Source organism: Staurois parvus, unplaced genomic scaffold, assembly GCF_062004578.1.
Source record: "Staurois parvus isolate SC_StPar_1 unplaced genomic scaffold, SC_StPar_1.0 ptg000491l, whole genome shotgun sequence".
In the NCBI taxonomy this organism is placed as follows: domain Eukaryota; kingdom Metazoa; phylum Chordata; class Amphibia; order Anura; family Ranidae; genus Staurois; species Staurois parvus.
This window is the reverse complement of record NW_028318287.1, coordinates 1,204,428-1,229,994: the sequence shown is the minus strand read 5'-3', so window position 1 is coordinate 1,229,994 and position 25,567 is coordinate 1,204,428. Positions and strand designations below refer to the sequence as shown.

Genomic DNA, 25,567 nt, shown 5'->3' with positions numbered 1-25,567 from the left:
CCTCCCACTGACACCAATGATGGGGCACTATTCCTCCCACTGATACCAATGATGGGGCACTATTCTTCCCACTGATACCAATGATGGGGCACTATTCCTCCCACTGACACAATGATGGGGCGCTATTCCTCCCACTGATACCAATGATGGGGCACGATTCCTCCCACTAATACCAATGATGGGGCACTATTCCTCCCACTAATACCAATGATGGGGCACTATTCCTCCCACTGACACAATGATGGGGCACTATTCCTCCCACTGACACAATGATGGGGCACTATTCCTCCCACTGATACCAATGATGGGGCACTATTCCTCCCACTGATACCAATGATGGGGCACTATTCCTCCCACTGATACCAATGATGGGGCACTATTCCTCCCACTGATACCAATGATGGGGCACTATTCCTCCCACTGACATCAATGATGGGACACTATTCCTGTCACTGACATCAATGATGGGACACTATTCCTCCTATTGATACCAATGATGGGGCACTATTCCTCCCACTGATACCAATGATGAGGCACTATTCCTCCCACTGATACCAATGATGGGGCACTATTCCTCCCACTGACACCAATGATGGGGCACTATTGCTCCCACTGACACCAATGGTGGGGCACTATTCCTCCCACTAATACCAATGATGGGGCACTATTCCTCCCACTGATACCAATGATGGGGCACTATTCCTCCCACTAATACAAATGATAGGGCACTATTCCTCCCACTGATACCAATGATGGGGCACTATTCCTCCCACTGACACCAATGATGAGACACTATTCCTCCCACTGATACCAATGATGGGGCACTATTCCTCCCACTAATACCAATGATGGGGCACTATTCCTCCCACTGACACCAATGATGGGACTTTTCCTCCCACTGACACCAATGATGGGACACTATTCCTCCCACTGACACCAATGATGGGACACTATTCCTCCCACTGATACCAATGATGAGGCACTATTCCTCCCACTGATACCAATGATGGGGCACTATTCCTCCCACTGACACCAATGATGGGGCACTATTGCTCCCACTGATACCAATGATGGGGCACTATTCCTCCCACTGACACCAATAATGGGGCACTATTCCTCCCACTAATACAATTATGGGACACTATTCCTCCCACTGACATCAATGATGGAGCACTATTCCTCCCACTAATACCAATGATGGGGCACTATTCCTCCCACTGACACCAATGATGGGGCACTATTCCTCCCACTGACACAATGATGGGGCACTATTCCTCCCACTGACACAATGATGGGGCACTATTCCTCCCACTGATACCAATGATGGGGCACTATTCCTCCCACTGATACCAATGATGGGACACTATTCCTCCCACTGACACCAATGATGGGGCACTATTCCTCCCACTGACACAATGATGGGGCACTATTCCTCCCACTGACATCAATGATGGGGCACTATTCCTCCCACTGATACCAATGATGGGGCACTATTCCTCCCACTGATACCAATGACGGGGCACTATTCCTCCCACTAATACCAATGATGGGGCACTATTCCTCCCACTGATACCAATGATGGGGCACTATTCTTCCCACTGACACTAATGATGGTATACTATTCCTCCCACTGACACCAATAATGGGACTTTTTTTTCCCATTAATGCCAATGACGGGGCATTTTTTATTCCCATCAACGCAAGGGCATTTTCTCCTTACACTGGCCATGGACTGGCCCTCTCAAAATCTGAAGGACAGTAAACTTGCCCTTTGTTTAGAAAGTTTGGAGACCCCTGTTCTAAGCCTTCCTTGCCCTATGCAAAGCTAAAATAAAAACAGTAATAAAAAAAAAAAGCTTTAAAGAGAACCTGTGTTCAAATTGCAACTGTCTGTGCCCTACGTTGTTCGTCATGATTTCTTCCTCCAACTTCTACACTACTGCTGACTCCAATGGGTACACTGGGGTTGGAGGAAGGAACCAAAGCATGCACCGTGTGACACAAGCATCGGACACTCCCAAAAGTGTTGAATTCTAAAATGTCTGATGGAGGTTGCAGTACTGAACAGATCAAAGGTAGGCGACACAGTCCACAGGAGAGGTGAGTATAATACCTCTTCTATTGCAGGGAATAGTATGAAATGACTGGGTCTATTTAGGTACTCGAGTGGAGAAAACAAACTGGCAATATTATACCTTAAAGCAGATCTATGCTGCATCTGAGCACCAAATCACTTTGGAAAACAACCCATAACATCTTGAGTAAAGGCAAATGATTCATGTAGCATTTACTTCCTGAAATCCATCTGCCCTTAGCTCAGGCATGCAGGCAGGAGGGTGTGCTTAGCTAAGAAAGCCCCTCCTCCCCTTCTGAAGACTCAGGGATGTATGACATCATTTACCTAGGCTGGGAAACCAGAAAATAACTGAAGAAATGTTAAAAAAGACACGTATTAAAACAAGTAAATCTGATAGACTTTCCTATCTATTTACTAATGCTAGCAGTATAAGGATTACAAATAGTCAATGTTGGTTGAGAGACTGAATTTCCACTTTTAAGAGTGTACATGTACTATATAGATATATATACACTCACCGGCCACTTTATTAGGTGCACCTTGCTAGTATCGGGTTGGACCCCCTTTTGCCTTCAGAACTGCCTTCACTCTTCATGGCATAGATTCAACAAGGTGTTGGAAACATTCCTCAGAGATTTAGGTCCATATTGACATGAGTTACTGTTGCCTTTCTATCATCTGGAACCAGTCCGCCCATTTTCCTCTGACCTCTGACATCAACAGGGCATTTTCCTCCACACAACTGACGCTCACTGGATATTTCCTCTTTTTCGGACCATTCTCTGTAAACCCTGGAGATGGCTGTGTGTGGAAATCCCAGTAGATCAGCAGTTTTTTAAATACTCAGACCAGCCCATCTGGTACCAACAACCATGCCACGTTCAAAGTCACTTAAATCCCCTTTCTTCCGTATTCTGATGCTCAGTTTGAACTTCAGCAAGTCGTCTTCACCATGTCAGGATGCCTAAATGCGTTGCTGCCATGTGATTGGCTGATTAGCAATTTGTGTTACCAAGCAATTGAACAGGTGCACCTAATAAGGTGGCTGGTGAGAGTATATATGAATGTACACAATGAGTAATCTGTACCAATCATTCCATGTGTTCATTCATAACTGAAGCATAGTAAACTGCTGTGTTTTCTTTTTTTGGGGGGGGAGGGCCTGTCAGGTTGGCAGTATGGGGCCCCATGTTTCTAACAGCAGCCTTGCTTGGCAGAGTTGGCAGGATATGCCCCATCCAACGGTGGCCACGGAATAGGGGCTACCATAGCATCGCTGGCTGGACATTGGACCCAACACCACTGTTGGGTCCAACATCTCCCTGCCAGAGTGGGAGGAGAGGCTGGAGTGTGCTGCCTGCGTTTATCATGTGCTAAACAGACTGATTGCAGAACTGGCTAATACAGATCACTCTACAGAGATCAAAGCACACGATCTGTAGACAGAAAGCATTTTAGGACTACAGAACACCTCTTTTTCTCCAAAATATAGGGGGAAGTGCTCTGTAAGTCACAGAGGAGAGCTGCGCAGGAATAATAGCACTGCTTGCGATTTCAGGGGTGGTGTGCACCAGAAGTTACAAACTCATTGGTTTTCTGGAAGGATCAAGAGGTATTTTTTTTTTGCACTTATGAAATAGATATAATAAATGCTTTCAGCAGTAAATCTATCCGGCCAAATGGGAGCAAATCATCGAAGTTCATTGTTAGAGTTTCCATATACAATGGTCATAGGGATGCCATGTTGGGACGGATCTATGTTCATGCATCTGGTAGATCCGAACTGTCAGAGCTGACAAGTACACAAAGGGAACCTGGATGGAGACGGGACAATCAGTAAAACTATCATCTGATATGGAGGCTCTGCAAGTTCTCCCATAGATCAAACCCAGGGCACGGCTTCAAGAATGTGAATTTCTATAATTAGCTGCCACCATAACAACCTGTCATCCTTCTGGTTTATGAGCGGAGGAAGTAACATCACCCGGACATGATCAGTTTTCACTGGAAAACACAATGCAGGCCTGATATATGGAAGGCCATGCCTAGAAGAGACCACCAGTCATCGCGCTCTTCACATTTTATTCAGCGATGTGATACCTTCACATCTACAGCCGGCCAACCAGTCTGCCTGATGACAATGGAAACAATGGACAGCTACATACAAGGATCAATCCACTAACCCCGTACACAGGTATATACACCATGATACATTCCTGACATCATCATTTATACACAATATTGCCAAAAGTATTGGGTCGCCGGCCTTTCCACGCACATGACCTTTAATGGCCTCTTAGTCTTAGTCCGTAGGGTTCAATATTGAGTTGTCCCACCCTTTCCACGCACATGACCTTTAATGGCCTCTTAGTCTTAGTCCGTAGGGTTCAATATTGAGTTGTCCCCGCTCTTTGCAGCTATAACAGCTTCAACTCTTCTGGGAAGGCCATCCACAAGGTTTAGGAGGGTGTCTATAGGAAGGTTGGACCATTCTTTCAGAAGCACATTTGTCAGGTCAGGCACTGATGTCGGGGGAGGAGGCCTGGCTCGCAGTCTCCGCTCTAATTCATCCCAAAGGTGTTCTATGGGGTTGAGGTCAGGACTCTGTGCAGGCCAGTCAAGTTCCTCCACCCCAAACTGGCTCCTCCATGTCTTTATGGACCTTGCTTTGTGCACTGGTGTGCAGTCATGTTGGAACAGAAAGGGGCTACCTATCACGGGACCACGCTTGAATTCACTGAGCTCCTGAGAGCGACCCATTCTTTCACCAATGTTTGTAGAAGCAGTCTGCATGCCTAGGTGATGATTTTATACACCTGTGGCCTTGGAGTTGATTGAAACACCCGAATCCAATGACTTGGAGGGGGGTCCCAATACCTCTGGCAATATAGTGTATATATCGCTCTGAACTGGGGGCTCCGAGCTTCTCAGTCCAAGGGCCACATTATATATTTCACTAAAATCTATAAATATATTACAAAATACATACAAAAATGTATGAATAAAATTTAAATGAATTAATAAGTTTTACTTGGAGTTTTTTTTTTTAATTAAAAAGCTTTAGTAAGCAAAGCAAAGAAATTCCAAATAAACCTGAGCACATCAGAGCCCCCATAAGAGCCCCCTCTTATTATTATTATTATACAGGATTTATATGGCGCCAACAATTTGCTCAGCGCTTTACAATATAACAGAGACAATACAGCAACAATACAGTTCAATACAAGAGGGATCAGAGTCCTCTTACATCAGAGTCCCCATCAAAGCCCATTATATCAGACTCTCATCAGAGCTTCCCTACATCTAAGTCCCCATCAGGGCCCCCTTATATTGAAGTACCCCTTACATCAGAGTCCCCATCAGAGCTTCCTTACATCAGAGTTGCCATCACAGCTTCCTTACATCAGTGTTCCCATTGGAATCCCACTTACATCAGGGAACCCTTATATCAGAGTCCCCCTTTACATCAGGATCCATATTACAATTCCCATTAGAGCCCCCCTTCCATCAGAGTCTCCCTTTACATCAGAGTCCTCATCAGTGTCCCCCTTCCATCAGGGTCCCTATCAGGGCCCCCCTTACATCAGAGAGCCAGATAAAATCTTGCAGTGGGCTGTAATTTGGTGACCCCGATCTAAACGTTTGATACACAAATAAACCAATAGTATAACAAACCTTTAATATGAAGCTGAAGCACTCTGCCTTCATCAGCTGTTAAAGCTGAACTCCAGACAGATATAAAGGATGAAAACTGGACCCCCCCCCCCATTCCTGATGTCTATGGGAATCCTACGCCTAGCAGTCATCCGCTTGTCATAATCACTGCCACTGTCACTACTTAGCCTTGTAACAGAAGGAAGGCGCCCCTATCCCCATAGTAGAGCATTGCGCCCAGGGCAACCGCCCCTCCCGCCCACCCCTTGTCCCAGCCCTGATTGGATAGACAGTTCAGAGACAATACAACAGTTCCCATAGATGTATGTATCTCATCTGTGTATTTAGCTCTCTCCTCAGAGTTTAGCTTTGAAGTAACTTTTGTTTGAATTCTCAAAAGAAAACTTGTAGACTCCTCTGAAGAGTCACCTTTTGACACTACACACTCCGGGGGCAATACGAGTTGGAGGACATAAGTGGCGAGGATGAACGTAGATAACTGTAATCTAATTTTCATGTGCTATTCTGTAAATTTATTGAAGGAGAACTGGCTTAATACAATAAATAAAAGAGGCCAGATGGCGCTTTCATTCCCTGGAATGCTGCAAAGTTTGATTTACCAACATTTAGTAAAATGTAAAATAAAACGGCTCTATAAAAATGATACCAATGCATTAGTAACCCGGCATAAATACTTTGATCCTAATGTATTCAGGCTTCCAGAGAGTAAGCATTAGAGAAGAAACATTATGTCGCACTAATAAACTTTTTTTATGTACCTAGGAAGTAGATAAAAGATACGAGGGCAAGGAGAGGAATCTAAATATCAAACAGTCAGATTATAGGCTATATCGATTGATTGAGAAACTGTATTGATTATAACAAGTAAATCCACTTGTCTCTGCTGTCCTCTAACTTTGACAGAAAACGCTTCTATCCATAGACTATCCACTCACTAGAGACTGCTAACATGGCTGAGAGCCTAGCCACTGAGTCAAGGCTGGTGACAACACTGAGAATGCAGCCTATCCATTCACTAGAGACCGGTGACATCACTGAGAATGCAGCCTATCCATTCACTAGAGACCGGTGAGAACACTGAGAATGCAGCCTATCCATTCACTAGAGTCAGGTGACATCGCTGAGAATGCAGCCTATCCATTCACTAGAGACCGGTGACATCACTGAGAATGCAGCCTATCCATTCACTAGAGACCGGTGACATCACTGAGAATGCAGCCTATCCATTCACTAGAGACCGGTGACATCACTGAGAATGCAGCCTATCCATTCACTAGAGACCGGTGACATCACTGAGAATGCAGCCTATCCATTCACTAGAGACCGGTGACATCACTGAGAATGCAGCCTATCCATTCACTAGAGACCGGTGACATCACTGAGAATGCAGCCTATCCATTCACTAGAGACCGGTGACATCACTGAGAATGCAGCCTATCCATTCATTAGAGATCGGTGACATTACTGAGAATGCAGCCTATCCATTCACTAGAGATCGGTGACATTACTGAGAATGCAGCCTATCCATTCACTAGAGACCGGTGACATCACTGAGAATGCAGCCTATCCATTCACTAGAGACCGGTGACATCACTGAGAATGCGGCCTATCCCTTCACTAGAGACCGGTGACATCACTGAGAACGCAGCCTATCCATTCACTATAGACCGGTGACATCACTGATAGCGGACTTCTTCCTTCTGCCAGCAAGTGGCTTTGTGAAACAGGAAAGAAGGAAGGAATGAGAAGATGGAATATGTCATAGAAAAGCTGACAAGGCCGGCGGATGGATAAATATTAGACAGACAGCCTAATTGTTGTCTTAGTTTGTTCTGTCCTTTTTTTCGCAGCGCGCTATAGACACAAAACGCGTGGCACTGACTTCAGAATTAGCAGCGTGGGCCTCTATTGACCGTCTAATTATGCCAGGTTCCATTTATAAACACGGCTAAACCACTAAGTTTATGGAGACTTTTTGTGCAGCTTTAATAGGATATTGATCGAGAGCAAGCTCTGAGTGGACTGCCATTGAATTGTGTAATGGCGTACAGGAGGCAAGGTCACTGGCGCTGCACATTCCCTGGCTGCAGGCTATTTTTTATTAAAATCTTTTTTCTTCTCCTCTAATATCCCGGCACAAATAGCTCTCTTTCTAGTAGCTGATCTTAGCACACAGGCTGGGCGAACCATATTTCACTACTGAGTCCTGGACTGGTGGTGTGATTCTAATTCCCTCCTGGAACAGCACAAACAGAAGATGTGCAAAGCACAAACACCGACAATTGTTTGACCGAAGTTTGGTCATTTACGCTTACTGAATTTTATATCACCCTACCATATCCATATGTTAAAGAGCACCTGTCATTTGGGGATAAACAGTGCTGTGAAAGACGGATGAAGGGGAGATTGGCAGGGTACTTCGTTCTTACAAAGGGTTCATCGTATTTAGAAAGTCATATCTAAAGTAGATGTAAACCCAATCACTAAAATCTTATATTTCATACAAGGAATGTATCAAAAGTAATGCAAAATTGGGCATTACTCTTTCATTAAAGTGGTTCTAAAGGCAAAAAACTTTCTGTGTGCAGCACTCCCCTCCCCACCAGCCCCCCTCTTACCTGAGCCCCCTTTGATCCACTGATGTTTTCAACAGCCTCTGTGGCCTGGGGACTCTGCCTCCTCATTGGCTGAGACAGTAGCGGGAGCCATTGGCTCCCACTGTTGTCAATCATAGCCAGTGTACCAATAAGTAGACAGCAGGAGGAGGGAGAAGGCAGCGGTGTCCCCAGATCCAGTGGCTTTTGCTAGGGGCACTGCTTGAGGGGGAGGAGTTAAAAGTTCCGGGACCCAAAAAAAAGTGTGAGTGTGACTGTAGCTGTATTAGTGCACTTGCAACAAAAACAACTTGTATTGTCAGTGATACTTTCTTATTTGCACTAACATCCAGATTTTTAGGCCAAGCTTTAGGGGTATACCCCGTTCTTCGAGGTTCCATCAGTACTAATCTTCCTCTTTCTCCTTCTTTTTCATTGTGGGTAATTCGTGGATTCCAAGCAGAAGCAATATGCCATCACTGAGGTCGATTTGATAAAGAAATAGATTGTTCACTTTGTAAGTTCGTAATGAAGGAGGGGTGCAGGCTGTTCGACAACCACAGAAGGCTACAGAATGTTTATGGAGATGACACCACTGACCAAAGTCATCTCCATAAACATTCTGTAGCCTTCTGTGGATATCGGACAACTTGCACACCTCCTTCGTCAAGAAGAATGACGTCACATTGCTTCTGCTTGGAATCCATTATTTGCCTGCAATGAAAAAGAAAAAGAGTTACTATCAAGGAAGGGTTACTCAACCAACATGTGAAAACCCGAACGACCTATGTAAATGAATAAAAAAGCCATGTCCACTTTTACACAATGTTCAGTACAGCCCTCATACATTCAAGTGTATGTATAGCCATTTCATATTCTTGAAGACCCCCAAGGATACCCCAGTTGACAGAAAGGTTCCTCTAAAAACATTTGGACTCAAAGTCTTATCCAGCTATCTTGGGTCCAGAGCTCCACCGATAATCCAACAGTTTATTTTTTGCCACCTGTGTTCCTCTGGAGAGACTTCCCTTTACTTCCTGTCCTAGAGGAAGTGAGAGGAAAACACCACAAAGTGAGGGGATAGCCCCTCTTAAGCCTCGTACACACAATGCGAATATCAGACGATAAAAATGCTTTCGGAGTACACATTGTTAGCACACAGCTTTCAAGAGGCGATTATGACAATGAGTGCAAAATTATTTGAAGTGACAAACACAAAAAGATTTCTCGTAAGATAACAGAACAAATGATTTTCGTGTAATTAATATAGTATTTATACGAAAAAAATAAAGCGACTAAGACCGCGAATACAAAAGAATACATTACAGTACAATACAATACATCACTTCTGAAGGTATATTCTGTCTTACGAGAATTTTTGTAACTTTAGTAGCCTCTCTTCGTTTTCGATTTGTGACTAGCATCAAATAACAAAATGGGCGAACATTCGTCTGATATTCTAAATGTGTGTACTAGGCTTCAGGTCTCACTTACACGTGCAGCTGGGAGTTAAAACAAGCAGCGAGGAGGCAACATAACTTCTCCTCTCTGCCTATCAATGGCCCTCTGAAAAGCAAGCCATTGCGGACTGCTCTTCAGAGAGCCAATGAGTATGTAAATAAGCCCTTAGACAACTGTTACCGGAACAGGGTCCCCATTGGAAGATTTCCCCTCATCTTCTCTTCTCGTGACAACCCAAAAAGTGATTTCCCATCAGTTCCTGTCTCAGGAACAGTATTCACCAAGAGTCACCAGGACCAATAGTGAGGTTGAATCAGCTTAAAGTGTTACTAAACCCAGGACCCTGCATTCACTATATCCAGTCTGCCTGGACCCTGCATTCACTATATTCGGTCTCCCTGGACCCTGCATTCACTATATCCGCTCTCCCCGGACCCTGCATTCACTATATCCACTCTCCCCAGAACCTGCATTCACTATATCTGGTCTCCCTGGACCCTGCATTCACTATATCTGGTCTCCCTGGACCCCGCATTCACTATATTCGGTCTCCCCGAACCCTGCATTCACTATATTCGGTCTCCCTGGACCCTGCATTCACTATATCTGGTCTCCCTGGACCCTGCATTCACTATATTCGGTCTCCCCGAACCCTGCATTCACTATATCCGGTCTCTCTGGACCCTGCATTAACTATATCCCATCTCCCCGGACCCTGCATTCACTATATCCCATCTCCCCGGACCCTGCATTCACTATATCCGCTCTCCCTGGACCCTGCATTCTCTATATCCGCTTTCCCCGGACCCTGCATTCACTATATCTGGTCTCCCTGAACCCTGCATTCACTTTATCCGGTATCCCCGGAACCTGCATTCACTATATCCGGTCTCCCCGGACCCTGCGTTCACTATATCTGGTGTCCCCGGACCCTGCATTCTCTATATTCGCTCTCCCCGGACCCTGCATTCTCTATATCCGCTCTCACCGGACCCTGCATTCACTATATCCGCTCTCCCCGGACCCTGCATTCACTATATCCGCTCTCCCCGGACCCTGCATTCACTATATCCGCTCTCCCCGGACCCTGCATTCACTATATCCGGTCTCCCTGGACCCTGCATTCACTATATCTGGTCACCCTGGACCCTGCATTCACTATATTCGGTCTCCCCGAACCCTGCATTCACTATATCCGGTCTCTCTGGACCCTGCATTAACTATATCCCATCTCCCCGGACCCTGCATTCACTATATCCGCTCTCCCTGGACCCTGCATTCTCTATATCCGCTTTCCCTGGACCCTGCATTCACTATATCTGGTCTCCCTGGATCCTGCATTCACTATATCCGGTCTCTCTGGACCCTGCATTAACTATATCCCATCTCCCCGGACCCTGCATTCTCTATATCCGCTTTCCCTGGACCCTGCATTCACTATATCTGGTCTCCCTGGATCCTGCATTCACTATATCCGCTCTCCCTGAACCCTGCATTCACTTTATCCGGTATCCCCGGAACCTGCATTCACTATATCCGGTCTCCCCGGACCCCGCGTTCACTATATCTGGTGTCCCCGGGCCCAGCATTCACTATATCTGGTCTCCCCGGACCCTGCATTCTCTATATCCGCTCTCCCCGGACCCTGCATTCTCTATATCCGCTCTCACCGGACCCTGCATTCACTATATCCGCTCTCCCCGGACCCTGCATTCACTATATCCGCTCTCCCCGGACCCTGCATTCACTATATCTGGTCTCCCTGGACCCTGCATTCACTATATTCGGTCTCCCTGAACCCTGCATTCACTATATCCGGTCTCTCTGGACCCTGCATTAACTATATCCCATCTCCCCGGACCCTGCATTCACTATATCCAGTCTCCCCGGACCCTGCATTCACTATATCCGCTCTCCCTGGACCCTGCATTCTCTATATCCGCTTTCCCCGGACCCTGCATTCACTATATCTGGTCTCCCTGGATCCTGCATTCACTATATCCGCTCTCCCTGAACCCTGCATTTACTTTATCCGATATCCCCGGAACCGGCATTCACTATATCCGGTCTCCCCGGACCCCACGTTCACTATATCTGGTGTCCCCGGGCCCAGCATTCACTATATCTGGTCTCCCCGGACCCTGCATTCTCTATATCTGCTCTCCCCGGACCCTGCATTCTCTATATCCGCTCTCACCGGACCCTGTGCATTCACTATATCCGCTCTCCCCGGACCCTGCATTCACTATATCCGCTCTCCCCAGACCCTGCATTCACTATATCCGCTCTCCCCAGACCCTGCATTCACTATATCTGCTCTCCCCAGACCCTGCATTCACTATATCCGCTCTCCCCGGACCCCGCATTCACTATATCTGCTCTCCCAGGACCCTGCATTCACTATATCTGGTCTCCCCGGACCCTGCATTCACTATATCTGCTCTCCCCGAACCCTGCATTCACTATATCCGCTCTCCCCAGACCCTGCATTCACTATATCTGGTCTCCCCGGACCCTGCATTCACTATATCTGGTCTCCCCAGACCCTGCATTCACTATATCCGCTCTCCCCGGACCCCGCATTCACTATATCTGCTCTCCCAGGACCCTGCATTCACTATATCTGGTCTCCCCGGACCCTGCATTCACTATATCTGCTCTCCCCGAACCCTGCATTCACTATATCCGCTCTCCCCGGACCCTGCATTCACTATATCTGTCACAGTCACAGAAAGCAATATAAATTGAGAAGGGTTCTAATCCTTCTCTAATTACACACATTTTTTTGCTGGTAATCTACTTACACACACTTTAATGTCATTTCAAAAGTTGTTTTCAATATTTTTAAATCTGCAGCTTTCATTAAAATATTGCCTGGTGGTCCTGCCATAAAAGTACTTGTTCAGGCACTTCCTGTTTCAGAGTGACAACTCTCTGTCTCTGGGGTTGATTTACTAAAGGCAAATAGACTTTGCACTCCAGAGCTTAGTAAATGAGTGGAAGCTCTGCTGACTTTCATCATCCAATCATTTGCAACCAAAAATGCTGTTTTTTTAATTTTCCTATCACGTGATTTGGTATTCTTTGCAAAATAATGCTTTACCTCATTTACAAAGCTCTGGAGCAACTGTACTTGCGGAGCGCAACTGCACTTTGCAAAGTGCACGGTCTATTTGCCTTTAGTAAATCAACCCCCGTGTATCCCAGCTTTGCTCCTGTGTTGTCACCCTGTCAATTGCTCCCCCAATGGAGACTACAAGTGGCCGTATCAACACACATTACGCAGGCATGGTCCACTGTTGGGGCCATCAGGAAACCTGTCCTGAGCCATTGCCTGAGTGCACATAGGCAAGAAGTGACTGCAGGAGATTAACAGCATTGAGATGCAACAGAGATAAAAATAGTATTTTTATTTTAATAAAAAAAAAAGCAATTGTTTATGATGCAGAGTGCATTGGCAAAATACACGTCAATCAGTTATCACTGTTAGGGACAACTTCTCACGTAGGGATTGTGGAATTCACCTTCCCGCCATTTACTGTGGGTGGCCCTGATCCGATAAAAGGGAATCAGACTTTTCCGACCTTTGCAGCACATCTGAATCATATCTCAGACATTGCTGACTCATTAGTAAAATGTAAAACAAAGAGAAGACTGTTAAATAAGAACCAAATGTGCTCCATACTGAGCTTGTCCTGACTTGACCGCGCATGACTTTGAAAGCGGGACAGAAAGTTCTGATGGGCTTAATATATTACTTGTGTGAGTACAGTTTTATCTTATCTTCGCTCAGTGAACACCAGACTTGGCATCTATCAGGGTTCTGATATAAAACAGGCATGGTATAAGGTGAACAGAGAACCATGTGCCCTATAGAATGTATCATTTTCCCAGAGAGGCTTAGGAAGCAGAATAGACAATAAGGGGGTAATCCCCCCAGACGTCTGCTTTGGCCTGTCGTTTGTGCTAGCCTTGGCTTTACTTTGAAACAACAAGAGAGAGGGCGCACTCACCAAGTGCATTACCATAACTCAGTTTTTTTTTAAAATAAGTGAATACTCACAAACGCATGTCATGCACAAGCATATCTAAAGATAGAGCCGAGACCCCCTCCAGATCCACCATAATCAACTCATGGCATGAGAAGACCTCTAAACGTCCATGAATGGCTAACATGTTTCGAGGGTGAAACCTCTTCCTCAGAGCCAAACATCGGCAGAGGGTTTGATCCTCGAAACGAATTAGCTGTTCATAGACGCTTAGAATTCTTCTCATGCCATCAGCCGAGTATAGTGGATCTGGAGGCAGTTTTGTCTGTATCTTTAGATATGTTTGTGCATAACATGCGTTTGTGAGTATTCACCATATTTTTTATGAGTTATGGTAATGCACTTGGTCAGTGTGCCCTCTCTCTTGTTGTTTTGTAGTTTGTGCAAAGATATCCACAGCCCTGAGAGGGCAGCAAGATGTCTGTGTGTTTTATTTGCAAGGCCAACCAAGAGGAGAATCCGCTCTTTACATGAGCACACACACCTGAGCGCAGGAGGTGACGTTCTAAGTTTGGCTTTACTTTGACCCTCCTTTCTCAGCCAGGGTTGAGTGCAACTCCAGGGTTCTTCCAGAGATTGCTACAGGGTCCTTGAGCAATGAGCAATGTCTGCCTCTCAGACAAGTGACCACTGACATCAATGGTCTTTTTAGCTCTCTGTAAGGAGGTAGGGATTCTTCCTGCTGACTTCCAATGTAATGGACATTCTGCCCACAGACCACTAATGTAAGGCTTATTCTTCCCACTGATCACCAATGGAAGGGACATTCTTCCCACTGACCTCCAATGGAAGGAGCATTCTTCCCACAGACCGCCAATGTAAGAAAGGCAATTGTCCTACTGACCACCAATGTAAGGGGCATTCTTCTCACTAGCCACCAATGTAAGGGGGGCATTCGCCCCACTAACCACCAATGTAAGGGGCATTCTTCCTACTGGCCACCAATGTAGGGAGCATTCTTACCACTGACCACTACTGTAAGGGGAATTCTTCCTACTGGCCACCAATGTAGGGAGCATTCTTACCACTGACCACCAATGTAAGGGGCATTCTTCCCACAAACTACCAGTGTAAGGAGCATTCTTCCCACTGACTCCCAATGTAAGGAACATTCTTCTCACTGATCACCAATGTAAGGGGCATTCTTCCCACTGACCACCAATGTAAGGAGCATTCTTCTCACTGATCACCAATGTAAGGAACATTCTTCCCACTGATCACCAGTGTAAGGAGCATTCTTCTCACTGATCACCAATGTAAGGAGCATTCTTCTCACTGATCACCAATGTAAGGGGCATTCTTCCCACTGACCACTAATGTAAGTTGCATTCTTCCCACTGATCACTAATGTAAGGGTCATTCTTCCCACTGACCACCCAGCGAATGTACATTGAGCTGTAGATACAATAATTATTAGCAAGGGTTTTCCAAGGCTGGAGGGTTATTTCAAGGTCCCTCCATGTTAAAAGGGCTGGGCAGAGCTGCTTGGGACCTTACTTAGGAGGTTGGAAATTATTCCTGGAGAAATTACATAAAATATTAATTGAAACCTTATGGCTGCTTACTTATTGTTTAAAGGCTTGTCACTAGGCAAAAGGACCCCCTCTGTGTCTCTTTCCAGGAGATTGCTCCTAGCCTTCTGTTCAGGTAAACTAGACAGAACAGGAAGTGAAAGGAAATACCTCCATTGAGTTTGTGAACAGCATTTAGGACCTTCTAGAAAGTCTTACCTTTCATTACTCTATCTAAAATTAAAAAGTTTTGCCTGGAACAGGGTTTTAATAGCACAGACCAACCAAGAAATGCTAATGAACTCTCGCCCTGCCCAGCCGGTTAGTATGCAGGATGCACACAGAAGATCTGTATACCATAGTCATTTCCATCCCAGGAACCTCTGCTTTATGGATGGATGTGAAGAGCGGAGATTAGCTCTGGAATCTGATATTTATACCTCGTATGAGGTCACACAAAGCCTCCTATTTGCTGTCGCTCTCATCGCACGTTATAAATTTTCAAGCAATTATACAAATTGACTTTATACAGCATCTGCAGAGGTCACCGAGTAGTATATACCTTCGTGCATTTCTGGAACCCATCAAGTATGACTTGAAGAATAGAGGGCTAAGAGTATAGAGTTGCTATTCTCAAACTCTTTAATATGGAGGAACTGTGAGATGTAGATATCATCATTTTTAGTAGGGGTTCCTCAAGACCTGAAAATAACTTTCAGGTCTTGAGGAACCCCTACTAAAAATGATGATATCTACATCTCACAATGCATTAGCATGCTGGTCAGTGGGAAGAATGTCCCTTATGTTGGTGGTCAGTGAGACAAATGCTCTTTACATTGGTGGTCAGTGGGAAGAATACCCTTTACCTTGGTGACCAGTAGTAAGACTGTTCTTTACATTGGTGGTCAGTGGGAAGAATACCCTTTACCTTGGTGACCAGTGGTAAGACTGTTCTTTACATTGGTGGTCAGTAGGATGAATGCTTCTTACATTGATTGTCAGAGGGAAGAATACCCCTTACCTTGTTGGCAAGTGGGAATAATGCTCCTTACATTGGTGGTGAGTGGGAAAAATACTTCCTACAATGGAGGTCAGTGGGAATAATACTCCTTACATTGGTGGTGAGTGAGAAGAATGCTCCTTACATTGGATGTCATTGGGAAGAATGCCCCTTATATTGGCAATCATTGGGAAAAATGCTCCCTACCTTAGTGACCATTGGGAATAATGCTCCTTACACTGGTGGTCAGTGGGAAGAATGTACCTTACATTCGTGGTCAGTGGGAATAATGCTCCTTACACTGGTGGTCAGTGGGAAGAATGTACCTTACATTCGTGGTCAGTGGGAAGAATGCTTCTTTATTGGTGGTCAGTGGGAAAAATGCTCCCCTAAGAAGCCAGTAGCAACCGCTGGAGGAACTCTATGTTCTCACAGAACCCTGGTGGAGAAAGGCTCATATATGTAGGTATAGAGGTACCTGAGTATTATGTAGATGTCAGTAGTAAGAAAACTGCAATCGAAGTATCATAATTTACCAATCATTGTATTGTCTAAAGTGTTTTTTTAATTTATTAGGCAACTAACCTAACTAAGGTTTGTTAGAGCCAATCAGCTGTGGTGTGTTGAGAAATAACGAACCTTTGCTTTTCATTGCATTTGCAGAAACGTTACCTACAGCATCTAGACTTGTTATCAAATGAGTGCCATACATACAAATAGTAACCAAAGGTGTAGAAAATATACCTTTCCTGCAGAAACCAAGATTCCAAACAAGCTGCTACAGTCAATCACATGGCACAGGTCATGTGGTTCTTGACAGAAGGGAACTAAGGTTTACGCAAAACCAATAAAAGACGCTTTCTCATTGTAATTAATGACTAGGACCATTTTACTGGCTATTGAAGCTACTATGGAAAAAAAACTTGTTTTCCCTGCAACAACTAGGATAAAGCCTCAGGGCCAAAATTGTGGAACATATATGAACTGGTGGACCTAGCATTTGTTGGAGATAAAAAGGGGCAGGGTATACATTGCCTATAGTGCATGGCAGGACTGTACAGTCTGGAGAACATTCAACTTGGTAAAGCACGGTGTATTAATAAAAGCCAGTGGTATTCATAAAACACAGTTTTCACCTTTTTACCCTCTTTTACATTTGGTTACTGCTGATCTCTTCCCCTCATTTCCTGCCTATATGCACTAATTTCGGCTTCAGTTTCTGACAGTGACAATGGCAGACCATGCCTAAGCAATGTGTGTTGGCAGGTTTTTTGTAGTCTCCACCAAGGGTGCAAGAAGCAGGGTGACAAGAAAGCTGGGAGATGGTTGTCACCCTACAACAGGACGTGCCTGAACAAAGACCTTGGGGTTGATTTACTACAGGCAAATAGAATGTGCACTTTGCAAAGTGCAGTTGCACACTGCGAGTGCAGTTGCTCCAGAGCTTAGTAAATGAGGCAAAGATTCCCTTTGTCAAGAATACCCAATCACATGCAAGGAAAATAAAAAAACAGCATTTTTGCTTGCACATGATTGGATGATGGAAGTCAGCAGAGCTTCTGCTCATTTACTAAGCTCTGGAGCAACTGCACTTGCAGCGTACAATTGCACTTTGCAAAGTGCACGGCCTAATTGCCTTTAGTAAATCAACCCCCTTTATGGCAGAATCACCCGAAGTTATTTTAACGAAAGTTGCAGGTTTGAAAGGGATTGAAAACAACTTTTGGAACTATGTTAACTTTAAATCGTCTATTAAATTTTAGTGATCTTTACTTTAATATATCCCTTGTACATTATTGTGTGTTCGCCTATTAAAGTGTCATGTGATCCTTTCACCATCTCATTATGTCAGTAATTGTCCCGCATGCTAAAATCGCGTGTTGCAAGGCCTGGTACAATTATACACAAAGGGATTTTTCCAACCCAGCCAACAGTGACCTCGGCAGTGCAGACACAGCAGATGGATTACCCAGAGACACCCAGGTGATTCTTTTGGTTTTCTGTTATAAAAAAACCCCCCAAAGACTGAGTTTGATAGGTGGTGCAAGCCCTCAGCCAGGGCTGTCTGTCTTACGTTTGGGCAGAAGGCAATCGATGGGCCTTTGATCAATCGAGCAGGATGGCAAGAGGTCCTCTTAATTCATTGTGTTTAGTGAATATTGACAAGCTGGCAGAGATCGGCTTGCGCTTTTGTCATTCATACTGATGACATTAGCACTCTGGAAAGGTCAAACAAAAACTCTCAGCTCCTCCGGAGCTTCAGAGAAGGGGGACTGCAGACCCACGGGGGTGAAAATATACAATAGATGTGATGTACAAAAAATACAGTTGGATTTAATATGTTACTTGTAGCAGCCAATAAAATGACAGCTTTTTTTCTGGTGCAGGCTATGCATCTGATTTAAGTGAACCAAGTTAGATAAAAATGCAAAAAGCAGCTTTTCCTTATGCAAGCCTTTCTAACTTTTACACTACATGATAATGAAAACACAACACATAAAACCTCTGTTTAATATTGTTTCGGTGCTGAGTATGTGCAGTTCTCTTGGTAGGAAAAATATGTGTTTATATAAAAATATTCCTTGAAAAACTACAGCTCATCCACTCCCTCATCATATCACGACTCGACTACCGCAACTCCCTCCTCACTGTCCTGCCTCGCCGCTGGCTATCCCCGCTTCAGTCGATCCTGAATATGGCTGCCAGACTCATTCACCTTTCCAACCGCTCCGTTCCCGCCACCCCCCTCTGCCAATCCCTCCACTGGGTTCCGATTGCCCAACGGATCAAATTCAAAATCCTAACACTGACGTACAAAGCCGTCCACCATACTGCCCCGAACTACATCACCGACCTAATATCCAAGTACCACCCAACACGCACACTCCGCTCCTCACAAGACCTCCTAGTTCCCTGGTCTCCTCCTCCCATGCCCGCCTCCAGGACTTCTCCAGGGTGTCACCCATCCTCTGGAACTCCCTGCCCCAACCCATCAGATTTTCACCTACTCTCCTCTCCTTTAGGCGCACCCTGAAAACCCATCTCTTCAGGGAAGCCTACCCCACCCCCTGCTAACTTGCCGACCTCCTCCACTCTTCCTACCACTCCGTCCCCCACAGCTATCTCCTCCTGTGCCACCATCCCCTCCCTCCTAGATTGTAAGCTCCAAAGAGCAGGGCCCTCGATCCCCTCATGTTTTGCATTGTATTGGTATTGTTCTGTCACATATTCTGTCCCCCTTTGTAATGTACAGCGCTGAGCGAACTATTGGCGCTTTATAAATACTGTATAATAATAATAATAACTAAGGGTTCAAATGGCTGAAAAGTGTGGTCTTCTATAGGCAGCCATTGACAAATGGATGCTCATCCTCTGCAGTGATGGGATCCATGCCTAGACTCAATGGACTGAGAAAGAGCATACTAGAATTACGCAGAAATTCCTTCTTTTCACTAAGAAAAGGAAAGGATTGACTGGCTGTATGGAGAGTTTCCTACATGTCAGACTTGATGGGAGTGCTGATCATGGCCAATGGCCTTGTGTGGACGATTGGTGTTACAAGGGGGACCCGGTCTAGCATCTTACGGAGCCTAATATCCAGTAGTTAATGTGGCACAGTACTCTTTTTAGCACTAAGGTGTATCGAGAGAGAAGGATAACAACCATTTTATTGCCTTATAGTCTTGTGATTGGTGTGGCTGAATTCTGCTAGTTGTGACAGCAACAGATGGCACCATGCAGAACCATAGGAAGGAAGGAGAGTCACCAACACCCAAACACTTGAAGGTTAACAGATATTTATTAATAAAACGTCACATAGGTCAATGAAAGTCAATGTTTCAGGCCTGCATGAAGTCCCTTCCTCAAGGGTCACTGTGTCATCTTGATGTAAGGACCCTGCACAGCTCTGAAACATTGGCCTATGTGACAATGAATATATATGTATTAAAGTCATACTAAACCTAAAGATTTTTTTTACTTTAATGCATTGCTTGCATTAAGGTAAAAAAACGTTTTTAGCTTCCCTGTGTTTCTCGCTTTTTAAAGGGGAAGAGAGGGGGAGAGGAGATCAGCACCGTGGGTGGATGCATCTCTTCTCCCCTCTCTTCCTCTTCACACAGGGACTTGAACAGAAGCAGGAGCCATTGACTCTTGCGGCTGTCAAACAAATGTGGTGAAGAAGAAGTGGTGGGGGGTAGGCTAAGTTCCGCTGTGTGTGTCTATGGAGCTTAGCTCCATAGACATACAGGTCAGGAGCGAGCATGCAACGTGTCCCTGAGAAGAGAAGGATCGGGGGCCATTCTGTGTGTTCTGTGGTTCTGGCCAGCTCAGTGGATTGCTTCAAAAAAGTCCTGGATTCTTTCTTGGATACACAGAATATAACTGGATATAACATTTATAGGTAACGTTGATCCAGGGAATATCCAATTGGGGGATCCTCTCGGGGGATCAGGAAGGAATTTTTTTCCCAGCAGGAGCAAATTGGATCGTGCTTTGCTGGGGGTTTTTTTTGCCTTCCTCTGGATCAACTGTGGGTGTAGGATTATAATTTTTTTTTTTCTATGGTTGAACTGGATGGAATTTTGTCTTTTTTCAGCCAGACTAACTATGTAACTATGTAATACCACTGCACAGAGCAGGTGAGTATAACATGTTTGTTATTTTAATTTTTTTTTTAAATGTGCCTTTAGTAACACTTTTATCTTCAACCGAGTGCTGTTGACTCTTCTTCCTTATATATATATATATATATATATATATATATATATATAAAAAGTGCTAATGTACTAAATAACACAAATAAATAAATAAATAAATACTACTGTCCAAAAATTATATTGTCCACAATAAAAAATAAAATATAATCAAATAAAATAAACAGAATAGACAAAAATCCTCCAGAAAGACAGTCCGCGAAAAGGCTTCCAGCCGAATGTAGATCCAGTGATTATGGAGATCGAACCTCAAAAAAAGAGAGAACTCACATAGTGTGATACCTTGCAATAGCCAACTTGTCCATTCATGACCATTTAGTGACAGCAGCGAGGCCTAAGACACTTCCTACCAATTTGTTGCTACTGTAAGCTGTCTGCATCAATTAAGAGGCACTGTTCCCACAAACAGACAGTGGAATTATGCCAGATCTGTGCGTCATATTTCCACCTTTTACAGGTACAACCTTGATAACAATCATCAAACAACAAGATGAGACACTTACTTTGTGAGACTCGGACGAGTTCTGTAACGCTGAAAACTCCAGAAGTCACAAAACTGTCTTGGAAGCCCAAATGTCCTGAAACGAGAGAGCAAGCATAATTAGGATTTCATTCTGCACATCTCTTTTCAATAACGTCTTAACAAGTTATCCAGTTTGGTAAAAACAGCCTTGCCTTACAGTGCAACATGATCTTCTGAGTGTCATGCTTTAGGTGAACCTGTGCCCAGACTATGGGCATTCAAATATTTAACTATTCTTACCAAGCTGTAAAATCATTTTGTATTCTATGAACTTTGTAGCTGCAGGCCTTGTTGAGAAATTAATTGTCAAAATTCACATCAGAAGCACTGTAATCACATCTTTGCTCTCCTTATTTTCTATGGCAGCAAAACCTTGGCAGCCTGCCAGTCTTCCAATGCAAACAAACACCAAGCTGTTAGAAACTGACTGAATTCCAGCTTCAGAGTCTCTGTTGAGGTACGAGCAGCGAGAAGGATCACTGATGGCTTGTTTTAAAGCTCCATTTCACCTCAATGAAAATATTAAACTTAATGGACTCAACCAGGCAACTGGCACTTTTGGAAGGAGGTCATCACTGGTCATCACATTTCTCTAAAGACAAGTTTATTTTAAATAACTATTATTATATTATTATACAGGATTTATATATTATTATTATTATTATTATACAGGATTTATATATTATTATTATTATTATACAGGATTTATATATTATTATTATTATACAGGATTTATATATTATTATTATTATTATACAGGATTTATATATTATTATTATTATTATACAGGGTTTATATATTATTATTATTATTATTATACAGGATTTATATAGCGCCAACAGTTTGCTCAGTGCTTTACAATATAACGGGAGACAATACAGCAACAATACAGTTCAATACAAGAGGGATAGGAGGGCCCTAATCCTTGGATTTTACAATCTAGGAATCACAGGCAATAACTAGCTTTCATTGCAAAGCATAAAGATTTTTTGAATGCAAAAGTAGGTGCCCAGTGGCTCATTTGTGAAAAAACTTTCTAGCCTAGTTTAACTAACCCTGGGTCTTGCCTGGGTTGGCATTTCTGCTAATTTGACTAGATATTTACAGTAACATTTAAACAACATCTGTAGTAAACCCCCCAGATATCAGTGCTAATCAACAAATAACTTTTTAGCTAAGACAGTTTTGGCCATCACAATATTCAACAATCAAGGAATTACAAGGACTGCCTCTTGACCATTGCTATGGCTTCACATCCATCTAGTAAAGAAGTGACAAAGATGACCAGGGTGGTCTATGTGATGCATTGCATTGGAGATAGAATTTGGAAGGGTTGGAAGCTTTGTTAGGATTTTACTGCTGCCAATGGGGGACATGATAGTAAGCAAAAAGGGAATCCCCAAAAGGGAGGGGAGTCCCATTTTTGACAGCTGTCACTGATACAGGTATTCTCACCAACAGATTTTTCTCACCGCTTTTCTTTCGAGAAGAACTACCCAATGGGAACAAAGACATCAGTGAAGACCTGAAGTTCTAACTCTTTCCTAATCTATCCAAAACTAACAGGTAAAACTAAATTGTAGCTTTAAATCTACTTCCATTTGCCTCAAAATTTATGGCTCCTCTTGCCACCTCTAAAGATAGTATGGGCTAGGCTGTACAGCAATGGTAGACATGAGTATTTCATGCACTGTATCTAAACATATTAAAATCTTAAAGTCCGTGGGAAGAATTCCCCTTACATTGGTGTTCAATGGGAAGAAAGCTCCTTACATTGCTAGTTAGTGGGAAGAATGTCTTTACACTGGTGGTCCAGGGGAAGAATGTTCCTTCCATTGGTGGTCAATAGGAATAATGTCATCCTTACATAGGTGGTCAGAATGTCACTCTTACAGACAATTAAAAAAATAATTGGTGTCATTCTGATTGGCTCTACCAAGTGGTGTTAAAACTTGGAACCGTGAACTGAAAAAGTGAAAATTTGCTATGTTATAGGGAATATTCAGAATTGTTGTTTATTTTGCCCAAGCAGTACCCTGAAAGATTTAGATTTTGACTTGAATTTTTCTTTAAAAACAGCACTGCACATGCCTGAGCAATCCTTTACCTTGAACCTCATAGCTGTATATCTGCAGTGTAAGATTATATATGGAACTACTGCCTCTGACAGCTAGTGTTTGGAGATTTGGAGGGTGTACAGTGATGTTACTATCGTTCACTGTTCTCTTTGAAGGAAGCTGTACCTGAGGACCTGTAGTGCAAGGAACTCCCTCTTTCTACTTTATCCTGTCGATCTGTGCTTCATTCATCTCCTTCTGCTTCCACTTCTTGGCCATTACCCCACCAGTCATCAGGGGACAGCTCTGACACAAGGAAGAAAAGCCATGACTCTACCAAGATGACTGTTTATACACAGAAACCCGTAACAAGGCATGATAAGTCAATAATGGGGAAAAGTCAACTGTGTGGAGACCACAGGCAATATTAGTAATGAGTCCTCTGCTTACATTTTTGGGCACAGCTTTCACAGCACAGGTCCTCTTTAAGGTATATTATGCAACAAAGACCCTTACAAATGTTTACAATGTAATCATCAAGCCTGCTGTCAAGACAAAGGTACTGGTGGTTTAAGCTCTTTTAATGGGGTGGGGTGCATTGTATGCACTTTTCTGAAACCCTAATACAACCTGTAAATAATGAACCCTTTTAACCAATGAAGTGGTTAAAAGGCTGCTAAAAAAAGGTATTGATTTTCATAAATGGACGAGAAACTAAAAACACAATGCACGAAAGCACCACAGTCCTGAGTTATAGTGCGGTTTTCGATTTAGAAGATTCGAAGAGAAGGATAACACGTCTGCACCTGGTAGATTCTTTAATGCATAGGCAACGTAACAGGAAATGTGAAACACACTCTGTTTTTAATACGCCGTTACCTTGGATAACCTCGACTGACTGCTAACATATGAAGCAAAGGAGAACAGTGCGGAGGTATCTTTCGAGGAGTACTGAGATCCTTGGAAGATTTAAGAGTTCTCCTCTTAAGGAACATCTGATTGGGATTAGTCAGAACTGAGTTTCAACCAAACAAAATCGAGAGACCCCCGTCTCTGCATCTGAGGTTACACCAGGGAAATCTTACAGGAACAGCTGTTACACACACAGCGAGATCTGCGCACAAGAGGGACGACACGCAAACACCTTGAACTTAATACGTTTTTCAAAGCATCCTAAGTCCTCCCTTCTCTGTGATAAGAACTATTTTGACAAGTAGAGTTCAAAAAAAGTATATTTCTCTGGAGCTTGTGTCATAACGCAGTCCTATAACAGTTAGGTAAAAAATGCCATTTTTATTGAAAGTACGGCTCCATCTAACAGGTAAAATAGGTGAGCGGTCTACTAGCGCCAAAGTAAGAGAGTAAACACAACTTGTTTCAAATGTTTTATGTCATTTTTTCCAGTCATATTCAGGAACTTCTCACACTGCTTCTATCTTCTAGATTGTAAGCTCGAAAGAGCAGGGCCCTCGATCCCCTCATGTTTTGCATTGTATTGGTATTGTTCTGTCACATGTTCTGTCCCCCTTTGTAATGTACAGCGCTGAGCGAACTATTGGCGCTTTATAAATACTGTATAATAATATTATAATAATATGGGAATAATACAGCTCAACATTTAGGTTGATTATGTGTTTACTGAAGTTGAACATAGAAAATGCAATAAAAAAGCATAAGTTATAAAAGTATCAGATAAAGCTTCCAGTATAACATACATTAACCTCCCTGGCGTTCTGATTATTTCAGATTTTTGGTGCTGAAAGCGGTACCATTATTTTGCATGGAAATATGTAGTTTTTTTATTGTAGGCTGTAATTTTTAGGAATAACTCACTGAAATCTGTCCAAACAAGAGTCTAGTAAACATCCCGGGTAGGATAAAATTTGAAACACGAAATCATAAATT

General features: G+C 43.6%; 1 protein-coding gene across 10 annotated transcripts in view; it reads right to left on the bottom strand.

Annotated features, from left to right (window-relative positions):
- Positions 1-25,567, bottom strand: part of NFIA (nuclear factor I A) — a 535,857-nt gene that overhangs the window by 156,648 nt on the left and 353,642 nt on the right. For all 10 annotated transcript variants that reach the window (XM_089689685.1, XM_089689684.1, XM_089689680.1 and 7 more), the window contains exon 4: positions 21,586-21,660. In XM_089689685.1, the coding sequence (XP_089545811.1) occupies positions 21,586-21,660 (75 nt within the window). The remainder of the gene's footprint in view (positions 1-21,585; positions 21,661-25,567) is intronic.